Below are 24036 nucleotides of genomic sequence, written 5' to 3' on the forward strand. Positions count from 1 at the left end.
CTGTCAATGATTAGCAAAACCCAGGAAACCTGCCTTGTGAATCTGACACAATGGCTGTTACGTTGGTTCTGTCTCATGGTGATGGCTGAGGGGGCATATTGTGAAGTTGATTCATTTTGGCCCTAAAGCAGTGGACCTCTCTGGAACAGACGCTCTGGGTCCTCTGTCCAATGCCGTGGTCATGCAGCCCCCAGCGCCTATGCCCAGGAAGTCCCAGACGGTGAGTGGACGAGCCTCTTCTTTTCTGCCTCTCTGCTCTGGCCAGGAGCGTGCGGGTTATCCTCCAAGGGCTCACATCTAAGCTGGATGTGGCCCAGCGCTCACAGCTGAGGGGCCAGCTCCAGGATCGACCCCTGTCTGCACACCAGGCTCTCTTCCCTGGGCTGGCCTCCTCCAGGAAGCTCCCCTGCCACCAGCTGCACTGAGCCTCCCCAAGTTGGGTACCCGGGTGGGTACACAGGCCTGCACGCTTGCAGGCCCCGGGGACCCATTGGAAGCAAGGCAGCCTCGTTCCCCCCTGAGCAGGTGTGTCTTCCCACACACTGAGCTCTGAGCCCCCTTCTCCTTGACACAGACCAAGCTGAAGCCCAAGCGGGTCAAAGCCCTGTACAACTGCGTGGCCGACAACCCCGATGAGTTGACGTTCTCCGAGGGGGATGTGATCATCGTGGACGGCGAGGAGGACCAGGAGTGGTGGGTGAGTCTGGGCCTGAGGGGGTGTTTCCCGCCACTTCCGAGGGGTTCCCCCTTGGGTGGGCGGGCCACGTGGGCTACAGCTTCCAGAGTACACCTGAGGGTCTGCGAGGAGGATGTGGCCTTGGGAGTCTCGGGCTGCTGCCTGTGCAGTGCAACGACAGATCGGTGCTTTTTAAACTTTAGATTCTGACCAGCAGTGGATGTGTGCTTAGTAAGTCGTGTCTGACTCTCTGCGACCCCATGGACTGAAGCCCGCCAGGCTCCTCTGTCCATGGGATTTCCCAGGCAAGAATACAGGAGTGGGTTGCCATTTCCTTCTCCAGGGGATCATCCCGACCCAGGGATCACACCTGGGTCTCTTCTGTCGCCTGCTTTGGCAGACCGGTTCTTTTTCCCCTGAATCACCAGGGAAGCCCAGTGAGTGGACAGTGGAAACCTGAAGTCACAGCCAGCCTCTCAGCCCTTTTTTTAAATAGAAATATATGGCATGGTGTTCCCTGGTGGCCTAGGGGGTAGAACTTGGTGTTTTTCACTGCCATGGCCCCTGGTTCAATCCCTGGTCAGGGAACTAATCCTGCAAGTCGCATGGCGTGGCCAAAAGAATAAGCTAACTCTTCAGTTTTTCTATATATATATATTTTAAAGTATCAAGTATGGAAATGCTGCCCGTAACCTCCAGGGCTCCTCCACTCATTAAAAAAAAAAAACCACACACATACACACATTTAAATTTTGGTGCTTTTCTTTTAGACTTTTACTTACCTACTTAATTTACACCATTGAGATCAGACTTGATATAGAACTTGCATAATTTTCCCAGAGCAAAAGTGAATGGTTTACTGAAGTCTTATAAATGCTTGCCTACATTTAAATAGGGCTCCCTCGCGTTTGCCACTTTCTGTGACTCTGAAGCTCGCAAACTTCCGACATTCAGTCCCTTCGTCTATTAAAAAAACAAAAACACAGATGGGGTGGTGGTCAGATCCTGTCCTGTGTGCCCTCCAAGACTGCCAGGACTGTGGTGGGGGCATCTTTGAGGGCACCGACTGCCCTTGAACAGGAGTTCCGAGTAGTAGGCAGGGACTGTTTGAAATGTGAATGGAAGAAAAAATAGTTTTGATGTTGTACCCAAGTAATTCTTTCCCAGAAGTTCTTCCAGACAGATCTTTTTCCCCCCTTCAAATGCTAAAATGTCCTTCAGAGTTTCCAGCATTTGGAATTTTTATAACCACCTAACCTTGTATTTATTTCAGATCGGCCACATTGACGGAGATCCGAGTCGCAAGGGAGCGTTTCCTGTGTCTTTTGTGCACTTTATTGCTGACTGAATTGCTACTGAAGAAAAACACTTTTAAAAGTCACGTCCTGTTTCATTTTTGGTACCAGTACTCTTGCCAGATAACCTGTTTCATGACTTGTATCCACTTTCTCTAATGCCACTGTTCTGCTTTATAAACTCAAAAGGCAATTTATATATATATCAATGAATTGTTTTTATATTTTGTGTTTTTCATGAAAGATTGCTATACTTTTATTAGGAAAAACTCAATTTCCTAAGAGGTGAACTGAAAAGTGATTTCTTTTTTTTTCTGAAGTGATTTTAACTACATAATCAAGCCTGAATCTACAGCATTAGCTGAACCTCAAAATAAGTTTTGAGTGTTGGGAAGAAATGCGTCCTGCTTTTCTTGGCCCATTTCTTTAGTTGGTGACCTTTAGCACAGTTATTCTTTTTAGAAAGCCAGTAAACTTTTGCTTTCCAATTCTGCAGCTAACCTGCACTTTCTAGATAAAATGCTTCAGTTCACCTTGAAAGACTTTTTTTAAAGATACCTTGAAAGATTTCCTTTGAAACCCACCCAACATTTAAAGCAACTTGGGAGTGTACACGTAAGCGTTGTATTTTCCAGCACCTGGTGTGTGAGGTTGCAGCTGTCATTGTATCCTGCATGAGTGTGTAAACTATTGTGAACAAGCCCACCTAAGCCAACTAGAGATGGTTTGCTATGGCCTATGTCAGCTCCAGATTGTATAAAACTGCATTTCCTGAATTCGGTTGAAAACTAAAGATGACGGATTGCGACACGGTTCTTCAAGCTAGTTTATGCGCTTTAGGTGTCCTGGGATTCGCTTTCTCGAGCTCCCTGGTTGCAGCCAGAGTACCGTCACCAAGTCCTCGCTGTTTCCTGTCGAGTGTACCGCTGCCTTCCCTCCTAGCTCGAGAGAACGTTTCCTCGATTTAGTGTCTTGTACTTATAGAATATACCAACAGGAATGGTAGTTACACTGTCTTGCAATTTAATCTGTCCACTTGTTTGTAATCACGAACATATCAGAAATCTGTAGGTCCCAGGTAATAAAATAACCCCAGACATCCGGATTTCCTGTTGAAGTCCATCATATCATTCTTAAACTTAAGCTACTGGGGGCAGGGGGGTAGGAGTTAGGTTATATACGATAAAATAAAAATTCATTAGGTTTAATGAACTTGACTATCATACCTCTACTTAGTCATGGTGAGCGTAAGATTCAGAGTAGGTATGCTGAAAAATTTGGCGCTCTCTGAGAATAAATAGGCATGTGATGCCCACTTAGATTTTTACCAAAAGCGGTAAATTTAAGGGTAGGCTTGGAAAGCAAGGTGACGATGCTGTTTCTGCATGTCGACCTAGCAGTAGCAGATGGTACATTTGATTGAAGCAGCCTGTCTTTATTATGCAAGACTCATGTGAGTGTAGAGCTTTTTTTTTTTAATTTCATTGTTTTTTTTTTTTTTCATTGATATTATAAAGGAAGACAGAACAAACTGGAATGTTTTATGATGATGTATGGCAATTGCGTTTTTTGCCTTTCAAAGTTCCGGGTAAAAATGTGTTAGATCTGTAATTACAGTCTTTATTTCTTTGTTTTTTTAAGCACTACATCTGTTTTCACTAATTGTTCATTTCTGTTTTTGAACCCTTCATTCAGTTAATTCTCTCACAGACTGAAGAACGTAAACAGATGTTTTGCACAGTGCACTTCATATGTATATTTCAGCACAGCCCTCCCACATCTGTACCTTATACTCAGTCAGCCTTTTGCCTACTTGGTGCCAGCTATATAAGGAGTTAAAGTTGATCCATATCAACAGTGGAGCACCAGTCCCAAACTGATCCATCAGGGTCACTGGTACATACATAAATACCTAGGAAATATTTTCCCAGTCTACAATTTGGTGGTGCTATTGTGCAGTAATTAATATTACTCTTGCCGGAGGAGAAATTATATCAACTTCCCTACTAATGATGTCCTTTCCTAGTTATTTGCTCTTTGCAAATTAAAAAAAAAAGCAACTGAGAAAAAGGAAAACACTGTAGATAATCTATTTATATTTAAAGTTTACGTTTTGTGACCTCAGCTGCAGGATTCTGGCATTTGGCATGCCATCCTCCATCAGGTCTGACCTCTAGGGATGGCGACTCAGAAATCTGTCCACGGACTAATGGTTAGTGTGTGATCTGTGAAGGTTGGGAACCACGACTGCAGCCTGGATGCTATCTGAGATGTATGATATTCAATTCATTCACTCAATTATTTCCGTCTAGTTGCAGCGCAACTGTATATATTGTATAACCTAAATCAGTTATTTTCATTGTCCTAATTAGAGCATGTTTAATAAGTTTACTCTTCTTGTTAACTAGTCATCTGACTGGAAAAAAATAAAATACTTTTAAATGGACATGATGTTTTTCATGTTTTTAATCTTTTGAGTGTTCAGTTGCTTCAGTCTGACTCTTTGCAAACCCATGGACTGTACCTCACCAGGCTCCTCTGTCCATGGAATTTCCCAGGCAAGAATACTGGAGTTGGTTGCCATGCCCTCCTCAAGGGGATCTTCCCGACCCAGGGATCGAACTACCATGTCTCTTTCGTCTCCTGAATTGGCAGGCAAGTTCTCTAGCGCCACCTGGGAAGCCCCGTTTAGTCTTTAGTAAAGCACTGTATATAAAAAGTCTTAAAAAAAAAATACACTAGTCTACTGAACATGAAATTCTTCATAGTGTATGACTTCTAACATGATCAGTAATCTTTGAGGGTTTTCAAAGATAATTACTGTGGTTTATATTGTGGTTTGCTAACAGGTTATCCTGACAATACACCTTTTAAAGTTTCCCTTTTTGTGACCTGAGTTGACAACATCACTGTTTCAAACCAGCCTGATTCGTGGGTCCCTGGACCAGACCTCTGCCTACTGAGAGCTCCGAGCTGGTGAGACTGCATCACCAGCCAGTGCTGGGACAGGTGGCCTGGGTCTTCCTCAGAAAGTTCTCCATGTTCATTACTCACCTAGGGTGCTTCTGTAACACATAAAAGTCATTAGGCTGATTTGTGTCTAAAAGCAACAAATGATGTTGCTCTTTTAGTCCCAGTAGGTAGGTAACTTCAGTGAGTTAATTCCCTGTTAAATAAGACACATTTTACTAGAAAAACAAACGACTGGTATTTTATACACTTGCATTTCCTTCAGAAAATCGAGAGCAAAAGATCGCTCATGTTTCCGTTAACAGTTCAACACTGCAGACTGGAAACAAACTATTGAGAAAACAGCTGAACATGAAGCTTACTTTCCCCTTGACTGCAGAATTCAAGGTTTCTCAGAAGTCAATACAGAGTCGAAAGCAGTGGATAAAACTTTGCAGATTGCTTGTGCTTGTTCCTATATTAAGTGAAAAGATACAGTAAAAGAATTAGTCTGTTCCCCAACTAGATCAGACCCTCCTAACACCTGTCCTAAATCTACACACCGCCAGCGTGGGGATGTCCAGGACACGGCCTGCCTGGGTCACCACTTCCTGGGCCCCTTTAGTAACTGCATGCGGTAACATAGGACCCGCGGCCATTGGGAGGGACCCTCACGAGTCAGGACCACGAGGTGCAGGAAAGCGGGGCTGCCGGTGGAGGACACACCCCTTCCGCTCACCTGCTTTGCACTGACTCATGTGGCACAAGTGCTGCTTCTGGGCTAACAGCTCACAGCCTGCAGCAGGCTGGTCCGCTGTCTGACCTGCTGTCTGATACACGCATTCCCGTTATGCCAGGTATCAGACAACGTGGCAGACAGCATCTCTTCTGCCTTCAAAAATAATTTGGTTTGACGAATGAGTAACCAAGGAGACTGAAAACCTTACCAGGCTGTTGCACTGGTAAACCCACAGGCTGTATTCTTGGTTGCTCGCATCTGTGGTCTTCAGAGCCAGTAAGCTCTTCCCTGCCCCGAGACCGTCATCATAACACACCATCCGGATAATTAAATACAAAGCATGCCGATGCAGAACGTCCTGCAGAGGTCAGGGCAAGAAGGACCGTGCTAGTTCTTCACATGCCCACATTTTCCAGTGCAGAATTTACCGTGAGGCTTTAAACAGAACGTATCCATCCGTGGATCTATCTAGCTGAACATAAGTTTTTACAGGTTTTTCACCAAAAGGGACATTCCGGTGAGCTTGGTTAGGGGCCAGTTTGCCTTTAGAATCATGCCTTCTTACTAAGTTCTAAGAAGACTGAGACAATCTAAATTCACGGCCCTGTTTTCTACACCCAACTGACAGCTGCTCTGAATTGGCGTGGGATCCTAAGCTGAAAATGCATGATGGACCAGCCGTGGTTGTGGGGTGGGGCGGGGAGTGGGAGTGGGCTTGGGCCCTGTGCTGTGCTAAACTGCTTCAGTCGTGTCTGACTCTGAGACCCTACGGACTACAGCCAGGCTCCTCTGTCCATGGAATTCTCCCGGCAAGAATACTGGAGCGGGTTGCCAGGCCCCCCTCCAAGGGATCTTCCCGACCCAGGGATCGAAGCTTTGTGTCTTACATCTCCTGTATTTGTGTCTTACATCTCTTTGCCACTAGCACCACCTGGGAAGCCCTGGCTTGGGCCCAACGCAGAAGCAAAAGCCTCTAATTATCTACCCTAGGAAACTGGTCACTTTTAAGGCCAGCTGCCAGGAATGACGACAAACCAACCACTCTGCAAACAGGAGCAGATCTAACTACAAGAAGGCCATTCCTGGTCTGAACTCCCCAACACGTAAAACCCACTTTCCCCTTTAATTAAATTACTTACATACTGATCTGATGTGGACACTTTTATACCGTACTTGGAAACTCCCATAATAAATTCTTCCTCCAGAGGAACGAAGGGCAACTTTCCATCTTGCTTTAAAGTAAAAATAAATTACATTTTAAGAAATGATGTTTCCTTCTTGATTCTGATTAGTCAATTTTAGCATCTGGCCATCGCAAACCCAACCCTTTAAAGAATGTGGGGCACACAACAGCCCAGCCCTCTTCTCTCCAAAGAGGCAGAAGAAATACCCTCTCACCTTTTTTTTTAAGTAAGAAGTCCACAAATTTGACCAGAACTCAGATCCATGCGCTCCATGGTTCTTGTTTGTAAATTGACACTCCTCACAGATACCAGTGGGGCTTATATATTTACACTAGAAAAATGTAAGGCTCCTTTTTCAAAGTTTACAGTAACATCAGCACGTTAAATAATAGGAAGCACATTGTAGGAACCGTTCTCAAACAGTTTATATCCTACCCAGGTGTTGATATGTCTGGTTCATCCCAGTGTCCCAGGACTTTGGGCGAATAAATACAGCTTGACAAATGATTTTTCAGCTCTTGAAAACATCCATCAGTATTTTGAGTTCTTCAGAAGCAAGAAAGACAGCAGATAATGCCTGATGGTTTTCCTAGCAGATTCCATTTTATCTGCTTAGTGTGCCTCACGTGTCTTCTCTAAAATAAATACGATACTGTCAACCATCAGTAGATGTTCCACACGGTCAACGTTTTTGTGGAACCGTTTGCCTGCACTGAAGAAATTACAGTCATGAGTGGTGTCCACCGACCTTAGTTCTTGGGTCCTCACACGCAAGCATACCCCCATGCCTATCACCTCTCACTCAGGGTAAAGCAACTCCAAGAATCCACAGCAATGCTACTGTCAGTTGTGAAGTTCTGACAAGCCCAGTTTTACAGTGCTGTGAGAGATTGAGCAGCCCCTGTCAGTGTGAAAATAATCCTAGTGTACTCTGTCAGGGGATGGGCAGGGGGGAGCATTATTAGCAAACTTTCAGGAGACTATTAGTTGTTGCTTGCACAATGTTGGAATGACTATATAGATTCCAAAGTAAAATGCTGGGATAATCGTGTTAGTTGCCTGGTCAACGGCGGATTAGACTGGCTGATTTCCCCTCAGACGGGAGACTTCCTTCAGGAGGCCATGAAACGGCATATGAGCCGAGCTCACCTCCGTGTGTTAAGAAACCACATGATCTTGAGAGTGACTGACACTCTACAAATCTGGTAAGGAAACCTTCCCATTGCCATAATATCCCTTTGTTCATGAACACAAAGATGGGCAGTTCCATCTTCTAGAGACTCGGGGAGCAACTGACTGTGGCCAGCGTCATGCTTCCAGCTCATCCACTCCCTTCACTGCTGAGAGTACCGACCTCACAATACTTTACGCACAAATCTGACACCTCTGTCTTCATTTCACTCTAAATTTTCCTTCATGATGAATTTATTCTTTTATTTCCTCGGCCAGGATCGAAACCCACCTCACCTCAATCTTTGCTGGAGACAGGGTATGAATAGAGAGATGGGAGTTCAACACCATGAATGAGATTGCTCATTCCAATAACTGGAAACAGTTCCATGGAGACACAGTCAAGACTTGCCAGAGTGTCCTAAAGCTAAGCCTGTGGTTGCACTCACTCTGCGCTCAGCTCCCCGTTAAAACAAGAGACATCCTCAGTCAGCCCCAGAAAGAGTAAAAAACCACTGTCTGAAGGGAGGAACTAAGTCCTGTGTTCCTCCTTGACTTGGTCCCCAGGTCCCTCCTCTGACCACAGCACTCAGTGACACCTTAACCGTGATAAAAGCGTGGCTTCAGGAGAAGCAGTGAAGAGACTGGAAGAGTGGCGTCTGTCTCCAAAGCCACGAATTCACCCCAGGATCTGAGAAAAGTTTTTTTTTTTTTTTTACCTGAGCAACATCTATATAATTTATCAGGTCCAGTGGCCCTTCGAGACATTTCCCCTCTGAGAGTTTCAGTTTCTCAATGGCACCAACATACTTTATTCGAAATTCTGCACAGGTGTCTGAGTTGTTGCTTTGTCCTAAAGGTGAAGGAAAAATCGTAAGACTTCAAAAGAAACAGCTGCATTACAGGGTATCTTTAACCCCTCCTCACACAGGAAATCAACTGTATCATTAGAACTAAACCTTTAATAAAAATTAAAAATTTTTGAATGCAAACTTTTTGATGCAATGCGAAAGAACTTGAATTTTCACTAACCTTTCCCTCAGTGACTCACAATGTACTAAATGTATAAAATCTCAGTAGGAATAAATTAAGTATTAATAGCCTTCACTGCTTCATCAAAAAGAAGAAACCTAAAATGTCAACTTGACAATGATTGAGCACCTTTATAATGCATATGACATTATTTTTTTGGTTTCTTCTCCCACTTTCCCATGGGAACTTTAACTTTCTTTCCAGATTCAGGAAACCTGATCTACTTCTCCCATTCAGCCAGAAAAGACCAGGCTTGCTTTCCCCCAGTGTAGATGAAGTAATGCCAGACAGGACCAGACGGTAACAGGTGAAGAACTCCACGTGTCATGAAGTCCAGCCAGTACAAGGTACCACAAAGGATTTACAACATCTGACATAGTAAGGGAATACTATGCGGTCATTCTTAGATCTGTTTATGTAATACAAAGATGCCCACGTGTTTAATATTTCAAAGCAGCAGGAAGACAACAGACCTGCTGCTGCCACATCCCCTTTTACACCTCTCCTGCTCTCACCACCTCGCATGGACTGAGCCGTCTGTGATCCCAAAAGCAGGATTTTGTATAACAAATTGAATGTAGTAGGTTTCCAATTAGACACAAGCTAACAGGTGGGTCAGAAGCCACCTTTTGATTTCTAGAGAGCTGTTTCTTTCAGGAGGCTGCTTAAGTGTTTCCAAGGGCCAGTGACAGACCCCTGCTTATAACCGTGTGCTCCTGATGTTAACGAGCTGGTACATCTCTGGGTACAAGGCTCCTTAGTCTTTTTAATCAGCAGGACATTGTCCTATCCCCCGCAAACAATGTAACTCCAAAATAATTCACCCTCCGCCAGCCCACTTCTTAACAAAGCTAATCTAATACTTCTAAACTGTCACTACCAAGTAGCCACACATAATTTCACTCCACAACCATTATGAGTAGTTTGCTCCCGCGGCTTTCACCTCCCATTCCTCACCCCAACCCACCTTCCACCAGATCCTGGGCCATTTCTGAACTCTTATCAAAAATGACAGAGCAGAGAAAGAAAACCCCAAATACTCAAGAACTCCTTGTCCACTCTGCTAAAACCATGCGAACTTCAGTTAAAAGCTGAGATGATAAATGACCCCACCTCCGTCCATACCTGAGCTCTTGGTGGAATCGGTGTCGAGGCTTGCCACCGTGCTGGACCGTGAGAGGCCCCCAAGGCTGGAGTCTACAGACTGAGAAATAACAACCAAACGAACAAACACAAACATTTTAAACATAATTAGAAGCACTATCTTCTTTCAAGTTTTTTACCAAACATTCAAATGACTTATTTACTATCACTGAGCTAACACATATAAAATCAGGTCAGTTATTCATGCAGATCGACTGGGACAGATTCTTTTGAAGACAAATTCCATAGCAAACTTCAAAAAAAACACAAAAACCCATAATCCCAACTGCTCTTCCCTTAACACAATAATAAGTCTGGGATCAACACTTTCAGTTTAAATTAAAGCCATTACCTCTATAGCCTTATAAGATAGCTGATATTTACATCATATTGAGACTTGAGATTTCACATCACATGTGATCATCTACACTTCACTTTCACATTATTTCCACAGAACCCAAGAAGAACTCTGTGCAGAATGCAGGGAGGAGTGTTCTCCTGTTTAGTAAATGAGTAGGAAGACGCACAGCGGTGAAGTGATTTACCCAAGGTTACGTCTAGTCACCCCAGATCTCAACCCCATGTCTCCTGACCCTCACCCCAGTATTGCAATGCCTCCAACTACTACCTGGCCCCAGCAGGTAAACACAGGTGGAGCGGCAGACCAGAGAATAACTGTGATGTGAATTACAAAGAAAAACCAACGAAACTGTTCAGCAAAATTCAGAGAATCATACGTGTCAGTGTAGTTTGTTCTACAGAATCATACTTTCAGTGTGCTTAATTTTTTAGAAATAAGTAAAAACCTTTGATTAAAAAAAAATCACTTTTTGGGAATTCCCTGGTGGTCCAAAGGTTAGGACTCAGCACGTTTACTGCTGGGGCCAAGAGTTGATCCCTGGTTGGGGAACTAAGATCCTGCAAGCTGCACGGCTTGGCCAAAAAGAAAAAAAAAAAATCACTTTTTTACACTTCAAATCAAAAGTACATTTTAAAAGTACAGTCAAATTTTCATATGTTTAATAAGTGAATCAAAACGAATGTAAAAATGTATCAAGTATTCAGTTTTACTACTTCCCTTTCTTAATAATTGCATTTCTGGGAATCTCAAACAAGAGCAGAGCTATATGCATCACGTTGGGCTTCCCCTGTGGCTCAGATAGTAAAGAATCCGCCTGCAATACAGGAGACCTGGGTTCGATCCCTGGGCTGGGAAGATCCTCTGGAGAAGGGAAAGGCTACCACCTCCAGTATTCTGGCCTGGAGAATTCCACGGACTGTAGAGTCCATGGGGTCGCAGAGTTGGACACGACTGAGTGACTTTCACTTTCAAACAAGAGCAGAGCTGTATGCACAGAGAGGGTCATCATCATGTTTGTGTGGTTCTGACAACCTGGAAAAAACCTGAATATGCAAAGAGTGAAGGAAGGGGACCTGGAATTAAGATGCTGTTACAGAGCCAGGCTGCCTTCTGGGAAGGGAGTAACAGAGCGAGCTTTTGTGTTTCCAGTTACCCCCACACGCAGGAGAAGGCCAGAACCTAGCGACCCCCTGAGCAAGGAGGAAGGGAAGGGAGAAACTGGCCTATTTCCCCTGGTTCTGAATGACAAGAGCAGAAGCTTACTTCATCCTAGAGCACACGTCTAACAGTCGCAGGCGTGCAGACAAGCCACATGAGACTCCCCATCACTTGGGGGAAAGACCTCACTCAGCAGCAAGGTCTTCCTGCATCCCCCCAGCACCCCCCACCCTGCCAGGGTGGCAGGTCCTTGAATCAGCACACGAGCTCTGGTCTGACTCGGCCAGCAGCAGGTTCATGCATCTCCCCTTCTCCATTTTCTGAACTAGAAAACAGGAAACTGGGCCCAGTTCAAGCCTATGGGCCTCACGCTGAGATAACAGCGAGGCGATTCTCTTCAGGAGTTTAGACGCCTTAAAGGAAAACATAGTCATCCCATTCCCAGACTGCACAGGTCTCCCAAAATGTCAGGTTTCCGTGGTTTCGGCTACATGCTGAAAGCTCAGCCCTCCCGCCTGACGGAAATTCCTGCAGGGCAGTGGTGTCATGTTCTTCCTTGAGTGTGGCTAACCTCACCCAGGGCGCTGCCCACAGGCTGGCAAGAGGCACCCCCTGGAGGTTCTGGGCCTTGGGCTCCTCTCCTGCCACCTGCCTCACCCAGTCCAGGTTCTGGGCACAGACACCTTTCACAATCGGGAGTTCACAAGGGTGAAGAATGATTTTAAAAAGACTTTCTAGTCCTGGGGGCTTCCCTGGTGGGTCAGATGGTAAAAGCATCTGCCTGCAATGCAGGAGACCTGGGTTCGATCCCTGTGTTGGGAAGATCCCCTGGAGAGGGAAATGGCAACCCACTCCAGTATTCTTGCCTGGAGAATTCCCTGGACGGAGGAGCCTGGCAACTACAGTCCATGGGGTTGCAAAGAGTCAGATACGACTGAGCGACTTCAGTTTCAGTTTTCTAGTCCTAGTCCAGTGGGCCCAGTGGGCCAGGACTCAGGACTCTGAGGGCCCTGAACACTCAAATCAGCACATTTGCCTCACTCTCCAACTCACTCCCCATGGTGGACACAGAATTATAATGACATACACACACCTCAAGCCCTAGAATTCAAGACATCGGGTTCCTTGACCGCCTGTCAACTTCCTTGACTGCCTGTCAATTTCCTTGATCAGTATTTCAATGAGACCTCTCACAGGTCCTGATTCATCTACATTAGTGGATTTAAGGACTTCAGAAAAATCTACCAAAGCAAAATAAAATTAAATCAAATGCAGGATGTATCTTGTGCAAAAAAAAGAATATAAACACCTCCAGTTTGAAGAATATCAGCAGGTCTGCCATGCTTAGTACCTTTCATGCAGCGTCGCTCAGAAGTAACAGTTCTCACTGTTATGACCGCGGTCTCCGCTCCACCACCTACCTTGCTCTTGGTACTGATTTCACTGCTCTGGGAACTGCTACTGCTGTGGCGCTTTTTGCCTTTCCGAAACATCTTCCACCATAGCTTGATCTGCAGGCGCTCCTCTGGAAGAGCAAGCATTGTTTAGATGTATGGAGAGAAACAACTTTAAATCCCTTTACAACATAACAGGAATAAAATAAATAATAATCATCAATTCCTCCCAGTTCCCTGGTATACTCCTTTTCCTTAAAACATAAATATTCCCCGCCAACCCACAAAATTTGGATACTATTTCATTCTTATACTTTTCTTGAATCACAAAGTTGCCTCTAGAAGTATGAAAAGCACCAATCAGAGGTACCAGACACCTGTTATCTAGTCTCAAAATAGTCAAGTGCCTGCCTTCTCTTTAATCAAGCCCAGACGTTAGTAAAACATGTGACATATTAGTTTATCAGCCAAGATTCTGAGATCAGTTACCGTCTCCGCTTGCTGTTCTGTCAACAGCAGGGCCAAGAACTGAAAGCACTGACGCCTCTGGGGTTTGGTGCATTTTTCTTTACTATGTTTAGGGAAAGGCAGACATGACAATAACATCAGGTGCTACCTCTTGCCTCATTCCAGTAAGGCTAGGAAGGAGGTGACCTTCAATATTCCAGAGTCAGCCTTATGTAGATCTTGAATGAACTGTTTCTCCTTGCCCATTTCATAGGAGCAAGCATATTATACTTGAACAATGATGAACTGGCCAGAGAAACGTTTCATAGGTCAAGTGCTTTCACACTGTCTCACTTAATCCTCACAGCATCTGGAGACACTCGGAGTCGGCTCCAAGTGTTCTCTGAGGGTTTGTCTGCATCCTGTAGCCCGCTGGGCTCTGCCCCCAACCCTCAAAGGGGTTTACAGAAGGGAGGTTAGAATCCACATTTCACAGATGAGGGAACTGTGACCCATCTTTCCGGAGAATGTATGAATTCGAGAAACTAACGAATGTTTACTAAAGACTGATTCTACAGAGGGAAAAAGGGGGTCTGCTTACTGCAGAATCGAATGCTATTCTACCGTCTTCAAAGGTTCCACAGACAGCGGTCTGCAAAGATAGCTTCCTTTCACTCTGACATGGTCAGTTCTTGACAGAAAAACAGGATACCTGATGAAGGAAAAGAATGAGTACATCAGTGAAGGTCCCTCTCCAATGAACAGTTTCTCCCAGTGAGTCTGGAGATGCTCCCCTCCTCAACACCCCCCGCCCCAAGTCCATTCACAAGCACCTGACCTTAGACTTGACTCGTGAGCCCAAGCATTTTGATCAGCCCCATCATCCAATTTATTTCTATATTTTTGCTTCATTTGTGGAGTAGCAAGAACACCCAACTCATTCATTCATTCATTCATTCTTTCCTCAGTGGCCAGTGAGCCCCCACCAGGTGCTGGGACTACCCCAATGAATAAGACAGATAAAGTCTCTGACCTCAGGGAGCTTATTTTTTATTGATTTTTAATTAATTTTTTTTGGTGTGGGACCTTAGTTCCCCCACCAGGAGTCAAACCCATGCCCCCTGCACTGGAAGCACGGAGCCCTAACCCCTGGACCACCCGGGAAGTCCAGGGGGCTCATCTTTACAGGGAGTAGCCAGCCCAACGTGAAACCCAAGTATCAAACACATTATTTGGAAATAATAATTGCTCCAAGGGGAACTAAAGCAAGTTAAGGAGATCGTGATCAAAGGAAGGGGTGACTCTTGGAGACAGAAAAAAAAGACGTTCTGAGGAGGTGACAGCTAAGACCTGAGAGAAGCAGGAGCAGACATGACGTGAAGACGCAGCACCGTGAGAGGAGCATACGTCAAGTGCAGAGGTCCTGAGGGATGCCAGCTGAGGTGAGGGCCAGTGAGACGCCAGGACGACTAGGAACAGGAGGCGGAGGGACAGGGACAGGCGAGGCAGAGCCACAGAGCGCCTCGCAGGCCACAGCAGAAGCGGGGGTTTTATTCTGGGTTTCACAGGAAGGCTCTGGAAGGTTTCAAAGAGCAGTCAGGTGGCGCGATCAAATTTCTGTTTTAGAAAGATGACTGGCTGCTGGGTAGGGAACTAGCTACAGCGCGTAAGAGTAAAAAGAGAGAGACTGCTGAGAAAGCTTTGGTGGGTGACTTGTTGGATAACTTTGTTGCCGACGAGAGCTTCGCCATTGCAGGATACCTTTCCATTAGAAAAGGCAAGAGAGCCTTATTCCAAGGTCTGCCCCAAACTGGGTAACCCTAGCAGCATAAAGTACCATAATCTGATTGCTTTCAGTGTTACACTTAAAATGTTGTTGTATAGCACATTTAAGCACATTACATTTCAAGTCCATATATATATATATATATATATATATATTTTAATGATTTTTAAAAATTTGATAGTATTGTTATGGATTCCCAAAGCATCTATTCAAACCCCTAGAATACTAGAATGATTTGAAAGTCACTACATTATAAGGCATTGGCAACTCCTTAAGACTTTCTTTTTTCATCATTAGTCTAGGAGCTATAGGGGAAAAGCACTTATGAAAGCCTTTGATATCTGCCACTATTTTGATGCATGTTCTTAATTAAGCAAATCATTCTAGTCTCTGAATTATTCATGCATAAAAATGAGGCCAAAGATACCACTTGGATGTTGCACAGACTCATCAAAGGCAGAAATGCCTAAAGCAGAAGCCATCTTCCCCTCCACACCTGCTCCTCTCCTCTCCCTTTCAGTAAATTACATTATTTCTGGTATAAAGTGGGAAACCACCAACCCCTCACTGTCCTCCTGCCCCACATCCAGTTAAACCCAAGACACAGTGATTCTACCATCTGTAGATTATACCCTTCATGAATCAAACAGGGCCTGCATTGTTCTAGACTACGGTTACATAGAAATACTTTTTCATTATCTGATGAAAGTGATAGATCCTTAACCCATAAAAAATGCACAAAGTCTGGAATGCAATTTAAGGAATTCATCAGCCTCCAGGAAAGACATTTCAAGGGAGAGGGACCCTGTCCTGAGACAGGTTGGGTCCTGGGACCTTTTGCTACAATGCCTGCATCTGGACAAATGCCTCCTTGAGGAACAAAATATGAAGAAACTATATGGAACTAAAAATAACCGTGTGCATGCATGTACATATATCTTGGAGGAAAAGCTATGACAAACCTAGACAGCATATTAAAGAGCAGAGACATGGCTTTGCAGAAAAAGGTCCATATAGTCAAAGCTATGATTTTTCCAGTAGCCATGTGCAGATGTGACAGTTGGATCATCAAGAATGCCGAGGGCTGAAGAATTGATGCTTTTGAATTGTGGTGCTGGAGAAGACTCTTGAGAATCTCCTGGACAGCGAAGAAACCAAACCAGTCAATTCTAAAGGGAATCAAACCTGAATATTCACTGGAAAGACTCATGTTGAAGTGCCAGTACTTTGGTAATCTGAGGCAAAGAGCTGACTCATTGGAAAAGACTGATACTAGGAAAGATTGAGGGCAAAGGAGAAGGGGGCAACAGAGGATGAAGACAGCAAGATAGCATCACTGACTCAACGGACATGAATTTGAGCAAACTCTGAGAGATAATTGAGGCCAGGAAACCTAGCGTGCTGCAGTCCATGGGGTCACAAAGAGTAGAACACAACTCAGCAACTCAATAACAACAATACACGTGCAGTTGGGGCAAATTCTGGACAAGACACAGAAAGACCAAAAACCCAACTACCACTTCTGAAGAGCAAAAACAGGGTACTGCACATGCCTCCTGCACTCACCACCAAGTTCAGTTCAGTTCAGTTGATCAGACGTGTGCAACTCTTTGCGGCCCCATGAATCGCAGCACGCCAGGCTTTCCTGTCCATCTCCAACTCCTGGAGCTTGCTCAAACTCATGTCCATCGAGTTGGTGATGCCATCCAACAATCTCATTCTCTGCATCCCTTTCTCCTCCTGCCTGAAATCTTTCCCAGCATCAGGGTCTTTTCAAATAAGTCAGTTCTTCGCATCAGGTGGCCAAAGTATTGGAGTTTCAACTTCAAAATCAGTCCTTCCAAGGAGCAAGCGTCTTTTAATTTCATGGCTGCAGTCACTGTCTGCAGTGATTTTGGAGCCCAAGCAGAAAGAAAGTCTGTCACTGTTTCCATTGTTTCCCCATCTACTGGCCATGAAGTGAGGGGCTGGATGCCATGATCTTTGCTTTTTGAATGTTGAATTTTAAGCCAGCTTTTTCACTCTCCTCTTTCATTTTCATCAAGAGACTTTTAAGTTCCTCTTCACTTTCTGCCATAAGGATGGTGTCATCTGCATATCTGAAGTTACTGATATTTCTCCTGGCAATCTTGCTTCCAGCTTGATCCAGCTGGCATTTCAGCTATGCTTCATCCAGCCTGACATTTCACATGATGTACTCTGCACAGAAGTTAAATAAGCAAGGTGACAATAAGCAAGGAGTACCTTGAGGTACTCCTTTCCCGATTTGGAATTGGTCTGCTGTTCCATGTCTGGTTCTAACTGTTGCTTCTTGACCTGTATACACATTTATCAGGAAGCAGATAAGGTAGTCTGGTATTCCCATCTCTTTAAGAATTTTCCACAGTTTGTTGTGATCCACAGTCAAAGGCTTTGGAGTAGTCAATAAAGCAGATGTTTTTCTGAAACTCTCTTGCTTTTTCAATGATCCAACAGATGTTGGCAATTTGACCACCACCAAAGGGGTGGGCAAACCACCTAAAGCCACCCTCCTGCCTGACCCCCTAGACACACCCCTACCCTCTGGCCAAGCTTTGCCTGAATTTCTTGACTGGACTCTTACCAATTTCTATTGGTTAGGGAAGGCTAAGACCACTGGTTGGTATCAGTCCTAGCTGGACTTCTTGCCATTTCAAATCTATCACCAAGCTCTAGCTAAAATGATTTATTTAAAACTCAAGTCAGATGCCATGTAACCAACTTAGAATCTTTCACTGGCTCCTCAAAAGTTAAAGCCTGAAGTCAAGGCTCTTTGCCAGGACAAGCACAGCTGGTCCTACATGACCTGGCTCACATCGACCTCTCCAGCCTCGTCTTCCGCAATCAGCTTCACACTCACCTGATCTGTAAAGAATGCATGGCTGCTTGAGGTTCTCAGCATGCATTATGTTCCCTGTTTCCACACTTTGCTCCTGCTGTTCCCTCTGCCTACAATACCCTTCTACCTTCTACCTGATCTGCTAACTTCGGTCACCTGTCAAGACTCAATTCAGACTTCTTCTAGAAAGCCTCCAAGCTGGGCTAAGGGATGGTCCTCCACATCTTGATCTTAGCATGAGTCGGCTACCGACTACTTGTAACTATCTCAGAACTGTGAGTGCATCAAAGACCAGGACTAGGTCATCTCTGTATACCCAATGCCTGCCACAGCCTGACAGAGGTCATGCTAGCCAATTAGAGAACTTTCTTGTGAGATAATACCCAGATGACAACTTCCACATACTGAATACCTACCATTTGCTGCCCAGTGCTCACTGCCATATACATAATACATAGAGGTATCTACATGTATATGTATGTGTGTGTGTTTCCCTGGTGGCTCAGCAGTAAAGAATTCTCCTGCCAATGTAGGAGGCCAGGGGTCGATCCCCAGGTGGGGAAGATCCCCTGGAGAAAGCAATGGCAACCCACTCCAGTATTCTTACCTGGGAAATCTCATGGACAGAGGAGCCTGGAGGGCTAACAGTCCATGCTCAGTAGCTCAGTCGTGTCCGACTCTTTGTGATCCCAAGGACTGTAGCCTGCCTGGTGCCTCCGTCCATGGGATTCTCCAGGCAAGAATACTTGAGTGGGTTGCCATTTCCTTCTTCAGGGGATTCTCCCGACCCAGGGATCGAACCGCTGTCTCTTACATCTCATGCATTGGCAGGCAGGTTCTTTATCACTAGCACCACCTGGGAAGCCCATAGTCCATGGAGTCACAAGAGTCGGACACTACCAAGTGACAAAAAATGCCATATATATATACATACATGTCCTTATGCTGTATATACAGTACTTCTAACCCTCTCTACTTAACAGCAAGGTTTCACTATTACAGCCCCTTTCAAATGAGGCAGCCAAAGCTCTAAGTTTATTAAGCAGCTGCCCAAGGCCACAAGGCTAATAATCAGTTTGGTTCAATCACTTAGTCGTGTCTGACTCTTTATGACCCCATGGACTGCAGCACACTAGGTCTCCCTGTCCATCACCAACTCCCTGGAGCTTACTCAAACTCCTGTTCATACAGTCAGTGATGCCATCCAACCATCTCATCCTCAGTCGTCCCCTTCTCCTCTAGCCTTCAATCTTTCCCAGCATCAGGGTCTTTTCCAAAGAGTCAGTTCTTCGCATCAGGTGGCCAAAGTATTGGAGTTTCAGCTTCAGCATCAGTCCTTCCAATGAATATTCAGGACTGATTTCCTTTAGGATTGACTGGTTGGGTCTCCTTGCAGTCCAAGGGACTCTCGAGAGTCTTCTCCACAGTTCAAAAGCATCAATTCTTCAGCGCTCAGCTTTCTTTGTGGTCCAATTCTCATACGATTGAGGCCAAATCTGGAGCCTTGGTAGAGCTGCCGCCAAAGCTCCTCGCAGACTCCACCCAGCTCCCCAGGTATTCGTCGCCGTCGTGACCGCCTGCCACGTGCTGGAGTGCTGCACAACAGACAGACACAGCCCCAGCCCCGCGCTGCGCGGAAAACCCCAGCGTGCGAAGGAACCGACAGGATCCCGCACAAAAAAGGGAGGCCGCTCTTCGTTGCCCTGAGCTCAGGTCAGGGCCGGGCGCTGGGAACAGCCCAGCGGGTGTTCGCACTCCATCGCCTTCCGACAGGACCCGGCCAGACACCACACCCGTCGTCACCGGGGCCGCAGTCCCACTCTAGACAGGGATCGGCCCAGGACCCTGCCTCCACCCGCAGGCCCAGGCCCGCTGCGTGGCTCCCGCCGCCCGCCTGGCGCTGCCCTGGGGACCCGGGGCCCGCTGAAGGAGGGTCCCTGCGGAGACGGCGGCACCACCCATCCGCCCCGCGTCGCTGGCCTGCCCGCCGGCGCCACCCTCGGGGCCCGCATTCCTGACCACGCCCGGCCCAAGCGCGACGACCGCCGGGCCCTCACCTCTGCGCGGTCTGCGCTCAGGCGTCAGACACCCACCGAAGGGGCAGCCTGAGGAGCCGCGGCAGCCCCTCCGGTTCTAATTCCAGCGCCAGCTCTTCCGGGCCCCGAGCCCCGCCCACCTGATCCCGTCCCCGAAGTCTCGCGCAGGCGCAGTCCGGATCCCGCCCCAGGTCCCGGGAAGCCTAGGCGGGGAGGAGCCTTGCGAGTTGGGTTCTGTGACCGGAAGTCGGAGGGAGGAGCCTAGTGTCGCGGGCGCCGAGATGACGGAAGTTGTGCTCTCGTGGGATGGAGCGGCGGTGGTTCTTCCGTCTTAGGGTCTCTGTGTCTTTTCTTCTAGTTTAGAAAGACTCCTGCGGCCTGTTGTTCCTCATTCCCGTTTGGACTTCTGAGATGTCCGCGATTCCTGCAGAGGAGAGTGACCAGCTGCTGATCCGACCCCTGTAAGGGACCTGAGAGGGACTGAAGCCGTGACTGTGAGGCGAGGAGGGGAACCCGATGGTTGGCCTCAGTCGCCCCCCGCCCCAGGCCCACTTGCCTCGGCAGCCAGCTCCTGGCTCCAGGCGTCTGCGGCTGCAGCGGTTTAATGAACTGTGAATCGGAAGGGGCCTGCTAGGTTGAATAGGATTTTGCTTTTTCTTTAGTCTCAAGGGAGGAGAGGATGTCGGGTTTGGGGGGCGAGGGCCTATGGTGGGACCAGGGATGCTGAGGATGGCAGGGTGAGATGATAACCTGGATAAGGCTGTGACAGCGCGAGGAAGAATTAAACTTGTGCCTTATTAACTTCCAGGACTCATATTTGCCGAAATGCGAGAGGGGAAATACATTAGGGAACTTATGAGTTACATTCAGAGCTCAAACTTTCCGGGAATAGGGAAGGTAGAAAGTGGGAAAGGTGAAAAGGCAGAAATGTTAGGACAGTATCTCAGTCTCTGATTGACCGTGAGAGGGCTTGTCTTTCATTGAAAATGGCCTTCTGTTAGAGAAGCACGTTATGGACCTGGAATGCTGCTTAGAGAAATGAGAACTTGCCTAACTGCGCAGTTTGAATTCACAAACATGTGTCTTGTTAGACATGAGTTAGCACCAAGTGCACACGTGCATTTTTCCAAAGGTAGAAAGTATCTCCTCCTCTTGTTCATTCAGTAACTCCTTGATTACCTCCTGGGGATGGAACACAAGTTTGCCTGCCGCTCACTTCGCACCTGTCGTCTCTCCTTGTGTTCAGCAAACTCTGAGCAAGTGTCAAGCAGCGCACTGGGCACTCGGATATAAGACAGGGCTGAGTTAACTGAATTCACCCTTTTGATGGGAATTGCTGTTCCAAATGAAAAGTGCTGGAGAGAGAGTTGCTTTGGAGTCAGACCTGAAATCCAGTCCATACTCCAGCGATTACTAGGACAACAGCTTCTCTGAACCTTCTTCCTCCTGTGGAAATAGTCGAGCAGCACTTAACTGTGCAGAGCAGAGCTCCTGGTGGGTGCTCAGTGAATTGTGACTACTGTTAGAGGACACATAGGCATTGCACTAAGGCCCCGAGAGTATGCAGAGTGGATTTCCAGTGAGAAGACAATGCCATCCTGCGTCCTGGAAACTAGGACACTGAGCTGAGTCCTAGAGACTGACTGGAAATTAAAGACAGCCAAAGCATGAGGGCAGGGATGTTCCAGGCTGAAGAAGTGGCACATGTGAAAATCAGAGGTCTCGTTATGGCAGTCTCCCCGTGGGTGCAGCTAAAAGATAACAGATGAGATGGTAGAGGCTCTCCGAGTCCAGCTTATGAAAGACCTTGTATACGTACATACTAAGGATTTGGAGTCTTTATCGCCAGTTATAGGGAGCCAAGGAAGGGTCTTAAGCAAGGATGGGATGTGGTGGAAATTATGCTTTAGGAAGATCAAAGATGCCTCTGGCAGCAGTGGCACAGATGAATTAAATGTGTATTAAGGGACTTCCCTGGTGGTCCAGGGGTTAAGACTCTGAGTTGCCACTGCAGGGAATGCAGGTTTGATCCCTGGTGGGGGAACTAAGATCCCTCATGCCGCGTGGTGTAGCCAAAAAAAAAAAAAAAGGTGAATCAAGTGGAGAGAATCTAGTAGAATGAGATTGAAACAAACCAAGTGATAAAGCAGTGAGATCTTGAAATGAGCAGCAGTGGGTTGGAAAGAGAGCCCTGAGAGAGTAAAGAAGTGAAAGCTTTAGAGCTCTGTCAGTGATCAGATACGTTAGAAGGGCAGATGTGGAAGGGAAGCCCGGTCAGAGAGGACAGTTAGGATGACTCCAGTTCCCAGGTAGGATAACTGGTAAGTGGTGGTGTTTGTTACTCACTCCAGGAGTACCCGACATGGGGCAGGTCTGGAGTAAATTTGGGAGTTTTAAATTGTTTTATAACAGCCTTATTGAGATTGAAATCACATCAGCACACTCATTTAAAGTGTACAGTTAAACAGTTTTTAATCTGTACAGAGTTTTATAACTATCACCACTGTTTAATCCAGGACATTTTCATCATTCCAGAAAGAAACCCTGTATCATTGCCCTCCAACTTGCCCAGCCCTCGGCCACCATTGATCTCCTTTCTGTCTCTGCAGATTACCCTGTTTTGGACATTTCTTATAAATGGGTTGCAACATGTAATCTGTTGAAACTGGCTTTTTTAACTTAATGTAATGTTCCCTAGTTTTCTAATTTGGGAGCTTTTACTCATTCAGTAGGTTTTTCTTGAGATATATTGCATGTCAGGCACCTTACTATATAGCAGTGAATGAAACAGACATCTATGCTATTATGGAGCTTTCATTTTAATAGAAATAAGCCATAAGTAGATATAATGACATCATGTAGTAATAAGTGTTACGATAGAGTGGTCTGAAGGGCAAATGAGGTGACGTTTGAACGGAGACCCAAATGATACACAGGAGCCAATTATGTCAATATCAGGGCAGAGTGTTCCAGAAAGAAGAGCACGGGCTAGGAACTTGAGGTGCAAACTTGTTTGGCATATTTGAATATTAGGCGCCTGTGAGATGTCCCAAGAGAGGCCAAAACCAGGTGACTGTTAGAGGTCTGGGATTCAGGAAAACAAACATCTAAATCTGGAGTACAAATAGAGAATTAGAAGTCTTCAATGTGTTAAAAATGTGAGGATGAAGATCAGAAAGACTGAGAAAGAAGCCAAGGAGAGAACCCTTGAAATAACAGCTTTTGAAAGATGGGTAGAGGCAGCTGCATGAAGGAAACTAAGGGGGAAACCAGCAGGACAGGATGAGAGCATGAAGTCACAGAAACCAGGCTCAGAGAGGGATGGAATAAGACAGATGATGTGCTGCCTGGAGAAGAGTGAGGTAGGAACTGAGAAGGGCTCTTTGCACTTAGGAACAAAGAGCTGTTTTGCAGGGAGAGTTTCAGAGGGATGGTTGGTAAAAAGCCAGAATTCAAAGTATGCAACCTTTAGTAAGCGGACAGGGAGACTAGAGATTAGAATTAAGGAATTTTCATTTGGGGACAAGGATGACTGGCATGTTTAAATGCAGATGTCAAAGAGGATAGTAAGGGGAAAGCCAATGATGTAGCAGGGGTCAGTACCTCAGAGGGAGGGAGGGAGTAGGAAGAGTGTAGAACGATGGTGAAAAGGTTAGCCTTACAGAGCGAGGTCTGTTCTCTGTTCCAGGAGAAGTGGAAGAAGAGAAATGTGAGTGGGTTGGCAAGTTGAGGGAACTGACAAACTATGTAATTTTTTGATACAGAGAAAGCCTATGACTCAAGAGTAGGATAGAGCATGGGAAAATTTA

At 46.0% G+C, this 24036-nt stretch overlaps 3 protein-coding genes across 14 annotated transcripts in view; 2 read left to right on the plus strand and 1 right to left on the minus strand.

The window, feature by feature from the left end:
* Positions 1-4417, plus strand: part of ASAP2 (ArfGAP with SH3 domain, ankyrin repeat and PH domain 2) — a 157211-nt gene extending 152794 nt beyond the window's left edge. For both annotated transcript variants that reach the window (XM_069582563.1, XM_069582564.1), the window contains 3 exons: positions 129-220; positions 575-697; positions 1950-4417. In XM_069582563.1, the coding sequence (XP_069438664.1) occupies positions 129-220; positions 575-697; positions 1950-2024 (290 nt within the window). In that variant the 3' untranslated portion in view covers positions 2025-4417. The remainder of the gene's footprint in view (positions 1-128; positions 221-574; positions 698-1949) is intronic.
* On the minus strand, positions 1316-20476 carry ITGB1BP1 (integrin subunit beta 1 binding protein 1). Of its 8 annotated transcripts, XM_069582584.1 has the most exons (10): positions 18799-19811; positions 16901-17533; positions 14150-14260; positions 13129-13232; positions 10171-10249; positions 8733-8866; positions 6799-6891; positions 5868-6017; positions 5304-5395; positions 1316-1639 (listed from the first exon to the last, which is right to left on the minus strand). In XM_069582584.1, exons 4-9 carry the CDS (start codon positions 13198-13200, stop codon positions 5324-5326), a joined length of 600 nt encoding a protein of 199 aa, XP_069438685.1. In that variant the 5' UTR covers positions 13201-13232; positions 14150-14260; positions 16901-17533; positions 18799-19811; the 3' UTR covers positions 1316-1639; positions 5304-5323. The 8 variants fall into 8 exon arrangements, with proteins under 8 accessions (XP_069438685.1, XP_069438682.1, XP_069438684.1 ...); XM_069582581.1 differs by lacking the exons at positions 16901-17533; positions 18799-19811 and adding an exon at positions 20249-20440; XM_069582583.1 differs by lacking the exons at positions 16901-17533; positions 18799-19811 and adding an exon at positions 20285-20399.
* The window catches only part of CPSF3 (cleavage and polyadenylation specific factor 3), a 31453-nt gene continuing 27376 nt past the window's right edge, over positions 19960-24036 (plus strand). Inside the window, exon 1 of one of the 4 annotated variants that reach the window (XM_069582568.1) lies at positions 19960-20688. In XM_069582568.1, the coding sequence (XP_069438669.1) occupies positions 20639-20688 (50 nt within the window). In that variant the 5' untranslated portion in view covers positions 19960-20638. Of the gene's footprint in view, positions 21722-24036 lie in introns of all 4 variants that reach the window. The other 3 variants (XM_069582570.1, XM_069582569.1, XM_069582571.1) reach the window with 3 other exon arrangements.

This window comes from Ovis canadensis, chromosome 3 (assembly GCF_042477335.2).
Source record: "Ovis canadensis isolate MfBH-ARS-UI-01 breed Bighorn chromosome 3, ARS-UI_OviCan_v2, whole genome shotgun sequence".
NCBI classification, from domain to species: Eukaryota; Metazoa; Chordata; class Mammalia; order Artiodactyla; family Bovidae; genus Ovis; species Ovis canadensis.